The sequence below is a fragment of the Oryza glaberrima genome, chromosome 7 (genome assembly GCF_000147395.1).
Source record: "Oryza glaberrima chromosome 7, OglaRS2, whole genome shotgun sequence".
NCBI lineage: Eukaryota > Viridiplantae > Streptophyta > Magnoliopsida > Poales > Poaceae > Oryza > Oryza glaberrima.
The window spans coordinates 4,042,076-4,059,937 of NC_068332.1; the positions used below are offsets into that span (position 1 = coordinate 4,042,076).

Here is a 17,862-nt window from a genome sequence, read left to right on the forward strand (position 1 = left end):
TGGCTCTTCCTTGTTCTCCCAATATTATTGCCATGAATCGGTTGAGAGCATATGGCCTATGATGCCTATATCTGTATTGCTCTGTGATAATACAATTCACGTTGAGTCTATCCGTCAAACATGGTATTAGCTTCTCGATTCCCTACGCCGCCCGTCGCTCATCGCCATGACGACCGCCGACTCCTCCTCCTCCTTCTCGCCTCCGCGTTTTGCTCACTCCAGGGCGTTGTTACGCCGATGTCACAGCAAACAACGATATTTTCATCTTGCTTCATCTCTCTCTTCCAAGTCATTAAATTTGCTTACGTGGTAATTGAGAGAGCCTACTAATAGAGACCTTAATTTGTGCGTGCCCTTATCTCTATTTTTTTCTCCTTTCTCTATCTTTCACCTATGCATTTAATGTTTTTATTTTGGAGTATATGAATAGCTAACTGTTGCATGTGAGCCAGTCTTCTTCTTTTTTTTCAAATTTTCTCTCCACCGCGTAATCTTATAATAGGCTTATAGCCTACTATTAAACTTGCTCTGAGATGAAAATTCTACGAGGAATACGATGCAAAAGAAGCGTTAGAGCAAGTTTTATAATGAAGGTGAATGTTGCCTCTAATTTGAGCCATATTATCTACTAATTAATTAAGAGGTAACAAGTACAACATACCATCTCTAATACAAACCCCAATAATGTTTTTTATTAGTTCACTCTCACACTATTTTTTTTTACTTTTCTTGAAGATTGTGTGGAGATTGCCCCTTATATTTACATATATAAGGGATATCTCATCCTCTCTCTCCTAACTTTTTTCCTCCACCTCATCACATAATCATCTTAGAAGGGAGCTCGAGGGGCGATTAGCGATTAAAAATTAAAGGGTTAAGCTAGATGACTATTTCATCAGTACAAACTCTTGGTGATGTGGAGTAGGGAAATTTTTCGATCATAGTGATATTCGTAAAACTAATATAATAATATTGACTTCACCGAATGTTACCGTTTTTCTAATTTATGTGTGCGGCATTGAAGTTAACATTGAAATTCAGTTTAATTCATAAAAATTAAAATTTCCCAACCATTTTCAACCGTTTTCATAAAATAATAGAAAAACAATACAGTTTCCGAACATTTTCAACCGTTTTCTTCCCTTATTATGGACTGTCTATATGTCGCATTGGGCTAATTAATTAACTGATATATACATGCTCTAAGTGGATCCAAGTACCAACTTGAAAAAATAACAAAAGAGAAAGTAGATAGAGTCAAGCTGATGATACATTGGAATCTCACGGGCTTCCCTCCATGGCCTTTATATCCTCTTTAGTGTTTTTTATCATGCAATAACCCATGATTAGTATCCCAAGGACGGTGAGTATAGCGAGAATGCATGCAAACACCTCCTCCATGGTCTTGCAGTGTGGAACTACCTTCACAACGACGATCCCAAACAGCACGAGACTAACGGTGTTGAAGAACCACTGCAATATGCAAATAATTAAGAATTAGTTAATAAGCATTAAGAAAACGCTGGTGTTATTGGTAATAATAAGATTAAAAGCCTTAATCAATACTAACTCCTATATTTTTAAATAGATGACGTCGTTCACTTTTTAACACTTGTTGACCGTAGGCATTCGTCAAATGTCCTTTTTATTCTGCTGTAATTTAATCATTACAAAAATTCTAAGTAAAAATTATACTTTAATATAATTATACTATTTTTTTGTTATTTTAATAAGATGAATGGTTTAAAATCCAACAGTGTATACGTTATATGTTAAAGTATGATTAATGACATGGTGCCATGCATTGGCCAGATCCTCTGCAGTCACTACACCATACCTTTATCACTAACATGTGAGCCTGATGATATCCGAGCCTATATGTTAGTGATAAAGACGCTGACATGTGGTCTGATGATCTCCGGACCCATATGTCAGTGATAAAGGTGTGGTGCAGTCGACTATGAAGGATCCCGATCGATTCGTGTGTCGTACGTACCACAGCTACGCGCATGCAGGCGAGGGCATGGGTAGGCTTCCACCGATTCTCAGTATCAACTCTCCCGTGTTTTGGCTGGGCAACGGCGGCGACGACTTCCGCCGCCGTGATGGTCGTCGGCGGCGGCTCCCGTGCCACGCCGGAACGGCCTTCTTCCAGCAAGCTGCACAAGAGATGATCCCACTCCGCCGCCGCCGTCTCCATTGTGCTCGATCGGATCAATCGATCGAGGATATATATCAACCAAAATCGATCTATCGATCCACCGCGCGCGTGCTGTGTGTCATGTGTGTGTGTATATATATCGAGACCGTACGTACGCGTGCGCGTCGTCGTAGACACGTCCTTCGGGGGTATACGTGCATGTTTCGGATGAGGGAAGAAACGGTACGTACGCCGTCAGGATCGTAGTTGGACTAACTTCCCGTGTTCCAATTCTGATCGTCTCTCCATGTCGGAGTCTAGTAGTAGTAGCAAATTAAGATTACTCAATTCGTACTACACGTATATGATCTCCTAATCCGAGAAAGCTCTGATTCGCGCGTGCATCGAGGCGCCGCTAGGTTTCTTTTTTCTTTCCGGAATTTCTTTTCGCGGTTAGATTTCTTTTTTCTTGCATATAAATTAACTAATTCGATTAGTTTTAGATAATGATGATAATTAAGGTAATGTTTATTTTTTCTGAAGATTTTTTAAGTAACAGATTGAAAAGAAATCTATACGTGAAGTCAAATTTTGAAAACTTTTAACCTAGATTTAAAAACTTTCAACTTAAATTTTGAATTTTTTGAAGTCAAATTTTAAAAACTTTCAACTTTTCATCTCAAATTTAAAAAACTTTCAATCCAGATTTGAAAACTTTCAACCCGGATTTGAAAACTTTCAATTCAAATTTGAAAAGTTTCAACTCAAAATTAAAAACTTTCAAGTTAAAATTAAAAGCTTTCAATGCTACATTTGTAAAGAGGTGTGTAAAAGATTGAAAAAAATCGGAAAGAAATGGCCAAAAAAAGAAAAACGCGGCGCCAAATCGAAAAAAGAAGGTCTGAACAAAATCGCACTGCCAAACCCACAGTGCCACGTACTCCACACCCCGGAAAACCTCCATGCACGGACGCCGCGCGAGCATGGAGTACATGGACTCCATGACCTAGTCGGAGCGAGGCGAGGCGAGGGCGCGCGGCGGCGAGGCGTGGAGTCGCGTGGGGAGGAAGAGGAGGAGCGAGAGCGCGCGCCCCGTTGGCCTCTCGCTTCTCGGCGCGGCGTGGGGAGGAAGACGAGAGAGGCAAGTAGCCGTAGAGAGGAGATTTTGTTATTTCTGAACTGGGCGACGCGACGCGAGGAAGGAGACGACGGCACAGACGCATGTCTCTCTCTGACAGGTGGGCCCTCCGGTCGGGTCAACTATCGTCAATGACTTGTGGGCCCAAGCAGGGTGAGTCGGCCTCGCTGCGTTAACTTGGTGTCAAATTTGCTCTCTGACAGGTGGGCCCTCTGGTCTACTGTCGTCAATGACAGGTGGATCCGTTCACGGAGCTGTCAAATTTTGCCCAATTGAGGCTCAGATTCAGGATTGAATTTGAGTTTACTCTACGAAATTCATTCAAACGGGTTCCCAAACTTTGTGTTTGATCGCTGCTGGAGTGTATAGAATGAGAAATTTTGATCCATAACACAGAAAAATTAACGGTACCAAAAAAATTAAATAGCACAAAAATTTTCCCACATGCCAGTAGTTTTTCTTCGATGTGTAGCACTTCAATTTTAATGCTTTTCATGCAATGGCAGTTCAGAGATGACAAGTCTTAATAGAGCATGCTCCAAGCACAGACAACAGAAATGCATCAGGATGAACTGCGTTGTACGAGTTTAAGCATAAACAAGTTTCTTAAAAGAGTTCATTGATCAGCATAGTAGCATTTTTTTTCTACTAATGCTCAGGCATCAGATCTAACATCAACAGAGGTTCTGCATTTTAAGGAGTGTTGGCCTAGTATCCCTGCTTAGGCCTTTCCTCGTAGCGGATCTTCTCATCCTGTAAACAAGAAGGCTCAAAATGTCAGTATTCAGTGGCAGCAGTATGGATTTACATATCCTAAAAAACATCTAACATGTCATCCAAAAGGAAATAAACCCAGTCAAATATATTAGTCCATAGCAAATATTTGAACTAGCATTTCGTCGCAGAATAACTGGAATCTTGGTCGTGAAAGTATATGAACTCCATTTTGCATCGATACCAACAGCAGCAACATCAATATTTTTCTATAATATAGTGAACAAATGACCTTGAAAACTCGAATCATGAGTAGAATGCACCAATGCTCAAATGGTACACCATAGGCAGCATAAGTAACTGAAAATTTTGAGTAGCAGCACTAGAAGGAGACCTCAAAAGCTTGCTTGAGATTCTCAAGCTCCTTGTCTAAATCATTGATTGCCTGTGTGTACGCTTGAGTAGGGGTGGACTGGTTTGCAGTATGGACCTGCCAACATATTAAAACAATGAGACTAAATAAACCCCAACCTGACACAATATATAGAGTAAGCAAAACCTTAATCCTACCCTGACAAGGATCTTGTACTGAAGGGGATGAGGGAGCTTATAACCAGCAAAGAGGACGTTTGGGTCCCTGTGGAGCTGCCTGCAAAATCTCATAGGTACAGAACATTCAAAAGTAGCAAAAAATAAGCAGGAGCAAATTAGTCATAAAACTCTTTTGCACATACATGCGGAGGATGTTGCCAATGGTGTGGTCCTCACGCTCAATTGTGAATGACCCAGCATTCACAATCTTTGTATCCCGCTCATATGATACCCTGCACAATCATAAGTTTTAGAGCCATATCTGCAGGACTGCAAATACTAGAGCAGCACAGAACAAGAGAAAACTCTCTATATGCCACTCAAAATTAGCCACTCAGATATGCCATTCCCATCAATCTAGTGTTAGTGTGCTGTTAAATTAGGAATAGAAAGACTAAAATGCCCTTGTCCCAAAACTCTCCGCTCATTTTTCTTGATGTATTCAGCCCTCCAGTCTACCGTCAGCGCCAGTAGCTGCCACCGGCTCTCTCCCTGTATTGCCTAGCCAGAGTTGGGTGCCGCAGTCACCATCGGCACCCATCTGATTTGTACTTGCGGCTGGACCAGGATGTGAAGACCAGGCCACCCCTACCGTGTCGCCTCAATGTCTTTAGTGCAGGCCCCATTCCTTCCCTTGAGCTCCCCTATGGTTTTGCACTCTCGTGGGCTGCCTCAGGCTGAGTGCCCTCAGCTCACCAAAAGAACGAGTCACATTTGAGTGCCGTCATAACGATCTGATCTCTTCCTTTTTTTTCTTATTTCTTTTCTTCTTGTATTTTCTTTTTCTTTTCCCTGCTTGCTGTTTCGTTCTCTGTGGGAAGAACAGCACGATAGGCGTGCCCCTCTATCTTTTAGTAATCCTTGTCCATCCAATCTTTGTCTATCTTCCTTAGATGGCATCGGCCACACACCATGGTAGTCTGTACAAGAACTTTCTCTAACTGGTGAAGGACAGCATGCCAACATAGACCCTGTGTGAGCTGACAAGGTGGCGCTTGAGTGGAGCCTCGTCATGACAAGCAAAGAAGGCCGCTACTGTCTGCCATAGGCACTGCTTGAAGCAAAAGAAAAAAAAGGGAGGGAACAAGAAGAATATGGCATGTGGGCCTAAAACATGGGATGAGGGTAGGGAGGCCAATTTTGCAAAAAAGTTGGTGCGTTTTTGTACATTAATGGCAGGAGTATATACAGAGTTAATGGCAATGGCATATAAGGGGCATAAAATTTCTCCTAGTGGCACAGAAGGGAACAGCTATTTTTGATTGGCATATAAGGAAACCGATATGATGTAGAGGCCGGGTTGACTGCGACAGACCTAAACAGCTATTTTCTTCCCGCTAATTTTTATGGCGGGCTGTGTACATCCAAGTTGGATGTAGAGGCCAGGTTTTTACTCCGTTTTCTAAAACAATATAAGGAAACCGGTATACTTTGAGTGACACAAAGGGATTTTTTTTTCCTAATCAAAAGCAAACAAGCCACCAGGGCACAACGCCAAGCATCTAAAGCATCTTTAGATAATAACCGCCAAGCATCTGGGATTCTGGGTATCATAATTTCATACCGATTCTCATGAACAGATCAAACTGCTAGAAATTACTCTACTCTTTCTGTGAATTGTGTCTTACTACTCTACTCTTACAATTAAAATGGCAATTAAATTAGTAAGCCAAAAATAACTTGATAAGTGTCCAGTATAAACTGACTAATATCTGGGTTCCCTCAGGCACGACAAAGCCTTAATCCAAAGCAAACAAGCCACCAGGGAATCTAATCATCTTTTTTTAGACAACAAACGCCAAGCATCTGAGTATAGCAAGTGCCAAGAATCTGAGTATAGCAAGTTCATAACCTCATACTTCGCATAAACAGGAGCAAACCGCTAGAAACAACTCTACTCTTCGTGTGAACATGTTTCTCACACTACTCTGACTCTTACAACTAAAATTCTTCTTAAACAGACATTATACAAACAATGATAATTGAATGACTGTGTCGAAAATTACTGGGACAACTGCGGGGGATGAACTGACTCACTTCTTGGTTCCCTCAGGCACCACAAAGCGTTCGTAGCGGTCGGGAGCATTCATCTCGAATCAAATCTTCGGGGGGGTCCTCCCTCTCCAGTCACTGCAACCGCAAAACATCCACGGAAACAAAATTAAAAACAAGCTTCAGAGATTGCTCCCTTGATCCCTAAACCTCATGTCCGTACGGTGAACAAAGAACCCTAGACTAACATAACAGATGAGACGGGAATCAATCAAATCGAGAGAGCAACCAAAAACAGCAGCAGAGAGAAGGAATCAAGAAACACAGAGAGAGCCTTGCCGTGCGATGATGCTCCAGCTCCCTCCCCGCCGCTCGCGGAGTCGCCGGCCGAGCTACCCTGGTCGTCGAGGCGCGGAGGCGGAAGCCGGAAGGGGAAGAGAGAGAGAGAGAGCGAGAGAGGAGGAGGAGGAAGAGGAGTGGGCCGGGTTAGGGTAGTAGTAGGGTTTCGGAGGCTAAGTAGGCCGTATTATTGGGCTTCCACGGCCTAGTGGGCCTCTCATATCTTCCTCCATCCTTCCCACTCCTCTCTTCCTCGTATCTCCCCACCCAATTTTGCTATATATTTCAACTTGCACCAATCGTTTCATTGCTCATGGTTAATAGTATGCCCCAAGTTTACTGCGAGCATAAATGTATGTGAGCATTTGCAAATTTGCCGCTAGTTTTTTTATTTTACAAAAATGCCATTTGGATGACTGTTCTAGTGGCAATTTTGTAATATTCTAGCGGAAGTTTTACAAGATTTAAAACAGTGGTAATTTTACAATTGCCTCAAATGTATAACTTCTGAAATTCTTGCATAGTTCACACGCGGTGAATTAATTTACGGTCGCTACAAGCATCGCTACGACGCAGGCCCATGACGATGAGGGGAGGGGTAGAGGTGGAGGGGCCTCTGATGGTGGATGATGAGTTGAAGCACAAGAAGCAAAAGCAGGTTACCAGAGTAATGACATCAAGATCAACCGAACCTCAATTTTCAGAGAATATTTACACTGCTAGAAGAATGCGCAGCCAAAAACAATGCTGGCTGAGTATGAAGTATGATGACAGCCACAGTTCTCTGAAGGAAATCATAGTGATGTACAAAAAACCTTAATACAAGGATATCATTTCTTCTATACTTTCTAAATCAATTTACTACAGAGGGTGTACAAAGATGTCAAAATTGGTACCCAGTTTCTATCCTCTACAAGAGCATTTCCCTCCACGGAAAATATGAAACCCAGCCGAGTCCCTGACCAAGATCTCTTTACCGGTAGCTGCAGAAGTATACTCCAGGAATGAGTGGCAATCACCACACATGCGGACGTTCTTCACGACGCGGATGGTTTCACCATGTCCTGACATTAGAAGGCCATACATGGCAGCTAGCTTCACGCTATGGTACATCAGGAAGTGCCTCTTCTGGTATTCCTCGACGTCGTGTAGCACGAAGGTGGTGTCCGGTTCATACCCAGCCTTCATGCACTCAAGGATTAGCACGTCGAGGCCAGCGTAGATGTCCTTGGACTGGGGATGTGACCTATCCCGTGCGAAAAATGAGTGAATAGAGTTGCCATGAAATGTCCAGCTCCTTGCTGGAATCTTACGCATACCCTTTTCACGCATCTTCAGCCTTGTGCTCTCAGAGCATTGCCATCTTGCTGATTCTGAGTAGAGATTTGATGCCAGGACATATGTGGATGGATCCTGTGGTTCCAGTGCGAGTAGATGCCTCATTGCTAGCCTCCGCATGGTCATGTTGGGCTGCCTGTTACAGCTGTCTAGCAAAGATCGCCAAACCAATGCACTAGGCTTGAACGGCATTTTACCGATAAGCTGCTCTGCCTCCTCAAAATGACCCCAGCATCCAAGGACATGAACAAACGCTGCGTAGTGTTCCACAGCTGGTTCAATGCCATATATGCTTGACATAGAAAGGAATAGCTCCCTACATTTATCAGCAGAATTTGAGCTTGTGTAGCTGCAAGATGATATGACCAGGAGAAAGGTAACAGAATCAGGTTTGATGGGCAATCTCTCCATCTGAGACCACAGGTCCAGTATCTCATCTCCCTGGCGATGAAGAAGATGAGAAGTGATCAGAGCATTCCATGAAACCAAGTCTCTACAAGGCATTCGCTTAAAGACATTGACTGCAGTTTCCAATGCCCCACACTTGCCATACATACTAATGATCGCATTACCAACTCCCTGAGCACTCAGAAGCCCAGATTTTGCAGCAAAGCAATGCATTTGCTTTCCGAATTCAGCAAAACCTAAGGCTCCACATGCTCCAAGAACAGTAGTCAAGATGAATTCATCAATGAACTGAACATCATTGCTTCTAAACATCTTAAGGAAAGTGGAAAGTGCTTTCTCATACTCCCCATCTCTGAAACTTGCCGCCAGCAAAGAATTCCAAGCAATGTGAAAACTCTCCTCGTGGCGCCATTTCTCAAACAGAAGATGTGCATCTCCAGACCTGCCACACTTGATGCACATGTCTATCAAAGCGGCATCGATCCAAGGAGTTGAACCGCAGCCACATTTAATCGCAAATGCTTGAACCTGCTCGCTCATCTTCCTCTCCGCAGCAATAGCACAAGCATTCAGGACACCTGTGACAGTTACATCTGAGATCTCCAGTCCATCCTCCAGCATCTGCTTAAACAACCCGAGTCCTCGCAGCCCTGACTTTCTAGCAAAGGTAACCCGGACACCTTCCTTGTTGTGGTTAAACCCAGTCAACACTGCATTGTATGTAACAAAATTCCTCACAGGCATACGGTCGAACACATCCATTGCCATGTCAACAAGGCCAAACTCCATGTATCCATTGAGTAACCCGGTCCATGAAATCACATCCTTCGCAGACATTCTCTCAAACACATCAACCACATCCTCAATGGAATGACCATGCTCCGCGTAGAACCCGACGAGCGCGTTGCCAACGCTCAAATCCATCTCCAGCCCAGACTTGAGCGACAACGCATGCACCGCCGCGCCCTCGTGCAGGCCGAACCCCTCGGCGGCCGCAGCCAACAGCGCCGAGAGCGAGAACCTGTCGGCCCCAACGCCGCTGTCCCGCATGTCCCCGAACAGCTCGAACGCCTCGTCGTACCTCCCCAGCTCGACCAGGCCGGACAGGACCGTGTTCCACGACGAGACGTCCCGTCGCTCCATCCCGTCGAACACCTTCAGCGCGTCGTCGAAGCGGCCGCCCTTGACGTACATCCCGAGCAGCGCGTTGTCGACGAGGAGCGAGCCGCCGCCGCCGCCGCACGGGGAGTTGCCTTTGACGGCCAGGGCGTGCACCTGGGACCCGAGCCGCGGGTTCCCGCGGCGGGCGCAGGCGGTGAGGAGGCCGACGAAGGTGTACTCGGTAGGCGCCATGCCCGCGAGCCGCATGCGTCCGAGCAGCTCCACCCCCGCGGCGGCCGGGGAGCCGAGGCGCGCGTGGCCCGAGATGAGCGCGCTGTAGGAGGCGGCGTCGCGGGCGGGCATCCGCTCGAACACCCCCCGCGCATCCGCCAGCGCGCCCGCCCGGAGGTACCCGCACATGACGGCGTTCCAGGCGCGGGCGCCCGACGACGCCGCGGCGCCCGACTTGACGGCGACCGCGTGCGCCGCGCGCGGGTCGGCGGAAGCCGCGGCGGCGAGCGCACGGGTGTGGAGGCGGGTTCGCGGCGGCGGCGGCGAGGGGCCATGGGCGGGAGGAGGAGGCGGCGGCGGCGGCGGGAGGGGGCGGGAGGTGGGTGGAGGTTGGGGCGGGAGGAGGCGAGGCGGCGGAGCGGCGGATGAGGTGGAGATGGCCATTCATTTCACTCCGAGGTGGACGAAGCTTCGAGCTCGCGTTGCTTCGGCTTCTTTCTCGCGCAGGCGTGGATTTCTTCTGGAGGATGAAACTGGGGCCAAATTCGGCCCAAATTTGGCCCAAATGAGCTCAGAGATTGCCGAAAAAAATTAGGAAAAAGTACATCGAAGGTCCCTCAACTTGTCGTCGGGATATAAAATCATCCTCGAACCACAAAACCAGACATGCGAGATCCCTTAACTATACAAAATCGGTCACCCCAGATCCTTTGGTGGTTTTGACCCCGGTTTTGGTCTACGTGGCGGCTGAGTAAGTGTGGGACCCACGTGGGACCCACATGTCAGGTGTCCACGAAGCATCTGGTTGTCACCGCCCCCTCCGCCGGTGGCCGTCGCGGCGCCGCCCTCCCACCTCACCCCGTCCAGCTTGCAGAGAAGTGAGAGAGAGATAAGGAAGGGAGTGAAGAGGAGAAAGAGAGGGTGACGTGGACACCTGACATGTGGGATCTATGTGGGTCCTACGCTGACTCAACCGCCATATAGATCAAAACCGGAGTCAAAACCAACTAAGGACTTTGGGTGACCGATTTTGTATAGATAAGGGACCCCGCATATCTGGTTTTGTGGTTGGAGGACTTTTTTTTTATCCCGACGACAAGTTGAGGGACCTTGGGTGTACTTTTTCCAAAAATTCACTGAAGTGTGGTTTGAATGGATTTTGCCTCCTTTTTTTTTTACCAGCGTTGTACTTAGTTGACAAAATTTGGCAACAAATCTCTACAATTTTCAAACAAGGAATATCAACTGTGTCATAATTTGAAAAGGGAGGAATTCGGCCCAAATTTGGCCAAAACGAGTTCAGAGACTGCAAAAGGATTAAAAACCTCGCCTGTGCTGCGCTGTGAAGTGCTTGGGCGAGTTTGAACATATTTTGACAAACTAGCCAAGAACCCATACGTTCCAATAAAAAAACAAATTATGTCGTGTGTTGTTATTGTGGGTGGGGAACTAATCCTCCACACACGTAAAATGGAGCAACGGATTAATGGATGATTAATGGAGTATTAGTTTAAAAAACTTAAAAAAATATCAATATATATTTTTAAAATTAACTTGCCTATAATTTTTTTAAAAAAATACACATTGTTTAACAGTTTATGAAGTGTGCACGTGAAAAAAATGTGAAAGTAGAATGTTGAGAAAGGGGGAAAAGAATGCACCCTAAATCTAATTCAACAAAATCAACGAAAATTCAACCTTTTTTGAAAATGCCACGCATGTTGACCAAAACGGTCAACTTGAAGGAGTACAACCGTTAAACATTCTTAGAGCAGGTACAATAGTAGGCTATAAACTAGCTACAGATATATTTTAAAGAGATAAATAAGGAGAGAAGAGCAGAGGGCTACAGATTTATAACCAGCTGTAACACGGACTCCAAGACACAGTGTGCATATGACAGGTGGAACCAAGTATTAATAGTGTAGTATGTAGCTATTGTATGAATGGGCTATTAGATTGGCTATAGATGAATTGGAGCTAGTAATTGGCTATGCTATTAAACTTGCTCTTACTAGTTTCCAACTTTCTATCTCTATATGCTAACTACTCCCTCTGTCCCAAAAAAATAGTACAATAAATCTGAACAAAGGTATGTCCAGATTCGTAGCACATGTGTCACATTCAATACTAGTTTGATCTTTTATAGGATGAAGGGGGCAGAATCTTGATGATGGGTACACGCACACTCGTGGAGTGGAGACGTGGAGTAAAAGAAGCACGTCCATCTCTACATGCTACAGTACACGGTACTACTCATAGGAAATAATTTTCTTCTGTCAGGAATTAATCCGAAAATATTTCTGTGTCATTATTAGCCTTTGCAGGGTCACATACGTACGTAGTACAAATCTCACACATCCATCCGATTCGTGCGTGCAGTCGATCGATCGATCAAGCTGTAATAATGTGAAGTACACACCAACTATCTATAATTAAACTTGCTCCATCTGATCAAGAAGCATCTGGCTGTCACCGCCGCCGTCGTGTCCCTCCGCCGCCGCCGCCGAGAAATCTCTGATGATGGACAGGTACACCGTGGCTTGGATGACGACGATGATCGCAATGACCAGCAGCATGACCGGCAGCATGAGCAGCGCCTCCCCCCAGCTGGTGCTGTCCACCACCACCATCCGCGCGATCACACCCAGCACCACCACCGTAGACACGAGGAACAAAACCTGCATCATATCCACACACAGATCATCAGCTAATCAAGTAATCCACACTGAATTACGAGGTAATTCCTCTGTTTCATTATGAAACATTTTTCCTCGTCAAATTTATAAAAAGAAATATAATAATATTTTCAGCACAAAACAGATATATTATTAAAATATAAAAATTGAAAATGCTTCTGCCGGTACTTTGGTACGTCATTCGTGTATAAGTCGGTTTTCAAGTTCGTTCGCTTTTGAAAATACATATCCGTATTTGAGCCAGTTTTTAAGTTCGTTCGGTTTTGGAAGTACATAAGGGAGTCGTAAAAAAAACTTGCATGCTAATTTTAGATGAACGGACTCCTAATTACAGCTCATAATTATATATATATATATATAACAAACTCATATAACAATAGTAAGATTAAATAGTTTCCACCCGTTGCAACGCACGGGTTTTTTCTAGTATTATTAAAATATTTACAATGTTATATTTAATAAAATTAATTTGTTGTTGTAAATGTTGCTTAATTTTTCCTATAAACTTAATCAAACCTGATATGTTTGTCTAGAAAAAAGTCAAAATGACCTATAATATGAAAAAAAAAGTGAAAATAACTTATAATATGAAAAAGAGAAGTACTCATCCGTTTCACAATGTAAAACTTTCTAGCATTATCCACATACATATATATATATGTGTGTTAATGAATCATGCATATGTCTAGATTCATTAAATGAATGTGGACAATGCTAGAAAGTCTTATTTGTGACGAAGTTTTTACAGGCGGGGGTCATGGGGCGGTGGGGGAGGTGGTGCGGGGGCACCCTCCGCCGCTCGACGTAGTTACGACCGTGTGGGGCGGCGCCGGCGGGAGCTTCTGTAGCGGGCAGTGTAGGGGATCTTCAAGGTTGTATGCACCCATGAAAGGGAACATCGACATGTCGTCGCACGCGCGAGGGACGGACGTACACGTACGGCTGTCTTCCCTTTCGATCGTGCCGCCTTATTTTTATAGCGGGGAGTCCTCAATCCGATTCCGTCTTAGAAACGCAGACAGGACATATACACGGGATAAATACCCCGGTAAATATCGGCAAGTGAGTCATGCATTTGGTTTACACTAGTATCATTTTCCAGTAGCATCATCTTGATTCAAGTTCTATACTGAACATTGGAATTCATATTTTACGGCTATTATTTCTTTCAATAATAGATGATGTCCTTATCAGTAACGAGATATTTATGATGATTTCATAAATCTTAAGATATGTCAGTTCAGTTTTAGTGATGCCTGTGGTAGTAAGGTGTATGTGTGTCGACGCTTGTGGTGACTTAATAAATCTCAAGATATATATGTTGGTCCAGTCTTCGAAGATGCTCGTAGGAGTAAAATGTGTATTTATATAGATAAGTGCACACGTGTTTATATGAGAGCCCGTGTTTGTGATGTGGTTTAAAAATAAAAAGTATCTCTATTTCCGAAGGAATCGACGTCATTTTTTTCGTGCTTATTATTCAGGCCACGTCACACTTTATTTTGTATTGTGGAAAACTTTTTGCTGATAAAAATACATTTCCTCTATTTTTTCTGCTACATCCTACATTGGAAGAAATTAGCTAGTGTGCTTATCAAAATTTACGAAATTAATCCTAAATTTAGGAGCGACGCATCTAAGGGGACAAGGAAAAAAAGAGTAAATTTTATAAAATCCTAGATATTGGGGCGTCCATAGGACCATAACATAAAAGTCCCATTATTATTGTTGTTCTTTTCAAGAAAGCTCATGTTTTGAGGCAAAATGTTTGAAGAATACCTCATATTTATGTAAAATTATTTTTTTCATAAATTTATATTAGTTGACTTGAAGTACACATTCTAGATCTTGACTAGTTTTTTTCCTTAGTTTTTCATAAAAAAAAACTCAACATAATCCCAACTAATAATGACATACTACAATATTAGTTTGAAAGATGATATAAAGCTTATATTTGGGGTTTAATGAACCATTTTACCCTCAAAATCTAGGGGTTTCATGAAACAAAGTAAAAATTGAGGTTTTGAGTTACGGACGCCTAAAAACCTAGGGTTTTATGAAATATGCTAAAACAAGCCATAGTCACCAACTCACCCTTGTCATTCCCCTCAGGCAACAACAGGGGAATTAGCCTAAATAGAAATTGAGAGATTAATAGGTAAATATGTTATATAAGACAAAAGCATATCGACAATTTAAAACAATGTTAAAAGCAATTTTCATAGGCCATTCTAAAAAGGGCAACTTATTAAACTTGATGGAGGTACCTTTGAAATTGAGATGGGTTTATAACGAATGGGCTAGACAAAATCTAGAGGCACGTGGCTAAGTCTAGGGCACTTTCACATCACCTTTCTCCTCCATCGTTACTTCTCACTCCTAGCTGACAACTGTCACCACCACGGCCGAGCCACACTGTCATCGTCGTCAACCATAGCCACACCACCATCGACCTGCGCCCTCAATAACGGTGGATCTGGCGTTGGTGGCCTCGGGAGCGACGAATCCGCCATCGCCAGGGCTTAGCAGGCCTTATCATCACCATGATCCTGGGCATTGGGATGTCAATGACGGCGGTAGGCCTTGGGACAACGGATCTAACGTTAGGCCTTAGTAGTGAGGACTTCATTGGCAATGACGACTACACACTATAGTGAGGATGTTGGCGAGGCTCATCCTACGACGACATGTGTTAACGATGGTGGTGCGAGGGTGTCAACGCCAGCAGTTCCACCATCCACCAAGGTCCCGAACGACCACTTGCTTTTGGAATTTGTGAATTTTTGTTTTGGAGTTTTTTTTTTTTGAATTTGTGATTGTGTCTATAAAAATTTGCAGGTTGTGATTGGATCGGAATTCATGAATTGCAGGCTTTAATTTTATCTAATTTTTCTTCTTTTTTTGCCAACAGGCAAGTCACTTTATAGTACCACCTGGAAATACTAATTTTTACTGGTGGTTCCATCCGTAGAAATTGTTTTCACATATGGGTATCTTAATTTAACCGTCTATAAAAAATATTTGTAGACGGTTATCGAACTTCACAATTTTTAATCTGTCAGAGGCATGTCGCTCAACCATCTCTACAAGCCGAATTTGTCCGCTAGTGAAAACTAATTTCGCATCAGTGCATTGACACAATGACACCACAAATAGCCAGATTCCATTGGCAGGTTTATAAATTCACAAAACCTCAGGGGTATATATATGCTATTCTCCCTTAATTTAAAATTTAATTAAGCATCAATCGTGTAATGGGCAGTACGTGTACGTCTAGTAAAAGGCTGGCAATGCAAAGAGTGCTAGCTACACATATGTGCTTAATCTCTAATAAAGTGCTCTCTAACTTTGCCCTTTATAAATTAGAAAGATAAAAGTCAGCTCAGCTTCTAGGCATGTTTGGTTATACTTATCCGGTGCTCAACAAGCTAAGACAAAGGTCACTGTTTTAATTCTCACCTGATAAAAAGCACCAAGTAAATTTGTTTTTTTTTTGGGGGGACACCAAGTAAATTTGTTGCATATGAAATTTTACACATACATATAATTTTGTTACTAAAAAAAATAAAGAAGTAGTTAAACACAAGAATGCCATTAATTATACTTCAAATCTCACATATATTTCCTTCAAAGCTCTTACATATATATACAGATGGCGTATTTACAAATTAGGGTCCCAGTGCTAAACATAGCGTATATCTACAAATATACAGGTCCGATATCATATATATACACACACTGCAATTACCCAACAATAGGAAAATGAATTCTGCCATATCATTAAACTCCATAGCTAGCTCACACATATACATGGCACTTTTTGTACAAAGACTGTTTTTATTTCAGAAACGTGCGTCAACGATCTTGCGGTCAACTCCATCGTAGGTTCATCGAATCCAACCTAGCTTTAACTCCAAAAACACATCATTTTTTTTGAACATTAAAAACACATCATCAACCCCACATATCTTTCCTCCTAGAATCTCCCCATCCATATCAATGATATCATGGATATGGTACATCTCCACACAGAATTTAACACAAAATAGTCATCCAAACTCCCAAGGCAGCATCTCAGCAACCATGCATCCGGTTGCATGATTTGCATCACTCAACAACTAGGCCAGTGCATTATGCATGCATGGACACCACTCTATCCATTCCATCTTAGCAAAGTCAATCATCACTAAAAGGGGTTATTTGATGTAAAATCAAAATCAAAATGATAAGATAGATCAATATGTGATATATTACTACATAAATATAGAAGTTTAAATTCAACCTAAATAAGTTGAAAAAATATACTACAACACATTTCAATATGCAAAGTATTTATATTAATTTAAACTTGTACATGTTAAATTTTAAATTATATGTTTATGAAAAGATATATCACGATCTTAGTTAATTTATCAGAAAACTTTTTAAAACTATTTGAAACGAAGAAATCTCCCTCAAAAATTTAGAAACCATCCTCATCTCATCATCAAATGGACCAACGATCATTCACTTGGAACTGATCAATCACCCCCCTTATTAATTCTGCATATCAACAACGTGCCAATAATAAATCTAGGTCACTGACGACAACGACGAGAGGAGGAAGAAGAAGCAGCAGAAGCTGAGCCTGAGAAGCATCCGGCCACGCGTCACCGATAAAGGGCGAAGACGACAGTTTAAGTAGTACAAGCTCTTTGCATCGCCATTGGTGTTGGGGTTTCTCCCTCTGTTGGACTCGACTCTTGATGCATTGTGGCATGAAGGGAACATGAGGAATCTGATTTTATGCGCCTGCAGGTGTTGCCTGTCATCCATTCCCTGATGGCTTGGTGATTTGGTAAAGAATGGTGTGTGGTTCACTGAGGTTGGAATTGGGTTTTCTTTAGGGTATTGTGCATGTGAAGAGGTTGCTCTGTGCATCTAGTAGATGATAAGTGTGTAAGTATAAGATAGGAACTAGGTGATAACCCGTGTTTTGTTGTGGGATTTATGGATAAGTATATGTTAAATATTGTCGAAATGATGAAAGTTGAAATGTTGAGAAAATAATGTGAGGAAGATAATTTGACACATACTTGTTGATCTATATAATACTACCTCCGTTTTTTAATAGATGACGCCGTTGACTTTTTCTCATATGTTTGACCATTCGTCTTATTCAAAAAATTTAC

At 42.9% G+C, this 17,862-nt stretch overlaps 2 protein-coding genes across 2 annotated transcripts; both read right to left on the minus strand.

The window, feature by feature from the left end:
- Nucleotides 1-3,729: 3,729 nt before the first annotated feature.
- LOC127778484 (DNA-directed RNA polymerases II, IV and V subunit 11) lies at nucleotides 3,730-7,067 on the minus strand. Its single transcript, XM_052305086.1, has 6 exons — nucleotides 6,915-7,067; nucleotides 6,621-6,713; nucleotides 4,727-4,816; nucleotides 4,563-4,641; nucleotides 4,387-4,482; nucleotides 3,730-4,031 (listed from the first exon to the last, which is right to left on the minus strand). Exons 2-6 carry the CDS (start codon nucleotides 6,671-6,673, stop codon nucleotides 3,987-3,989), a joined length of 363 nt encoding a protein of 120 aa, XP_052161046.1. The 5' UTR covers nucleotides 6,674-6,713; nucleotides 6,915-7,067; the 3' UTR covers nucleotides 3,730-3,986.
- A 599-nt stretch (nucleotides 7,068-7,666) lies between these two features.
- Nucleotides 7,667-10,459, minus strand: LOC127778470 (pentatricopeptide repeat-containing protein At5g03800). Its single transcript, XM_052305075.1, has one exon. It carries the CDS (start codon nucleotides 10,434-10,436, stop codon nucleotides 7,818-7,820), a length of 2,619 nt encoding a protein of 872 aa, XP_052161035.1. The 5' UTR covers nucleotides 10,437-10,459; the 3' UTR covers nucleotides 7,667-7,817.
- Nucleotides 10,460-17,862: the final 7,403 nt, after the last annotated feature.

Bases quoted from the DNA above. Each gene is read 5' to 3' on its own strand.
- LOC127778484 (XM_052305086.1), bottom strand. From the start codon at position 6,673: ATGAATGCTCCCGACCGCTACGAACGCTTTGTGGTGCCTGAGGGAACC. The intron at 4,483-4,562 runs GTAGGATTAAGG...ATATGTTGGCAG, and splicing joins AGTACAAGATCCTTGTCAGG to GTCCATACTGCAAACCAGTC. The intron at 4,032-4,386 runs GTCTCCTTCTAG...TCTTGTTTACAG, and splicing joins ATCTCAAGCAAGCTTTTGAG to GATGAGAAGATCCGCTACGA.
- LOC127778470 (XM_052305075.1), bottom strand. From the start codon at position 10,436: ATGGCCATCTCCACCTCATCCGCCGCTCCGCCGCCTCGCCTCCTCCCG.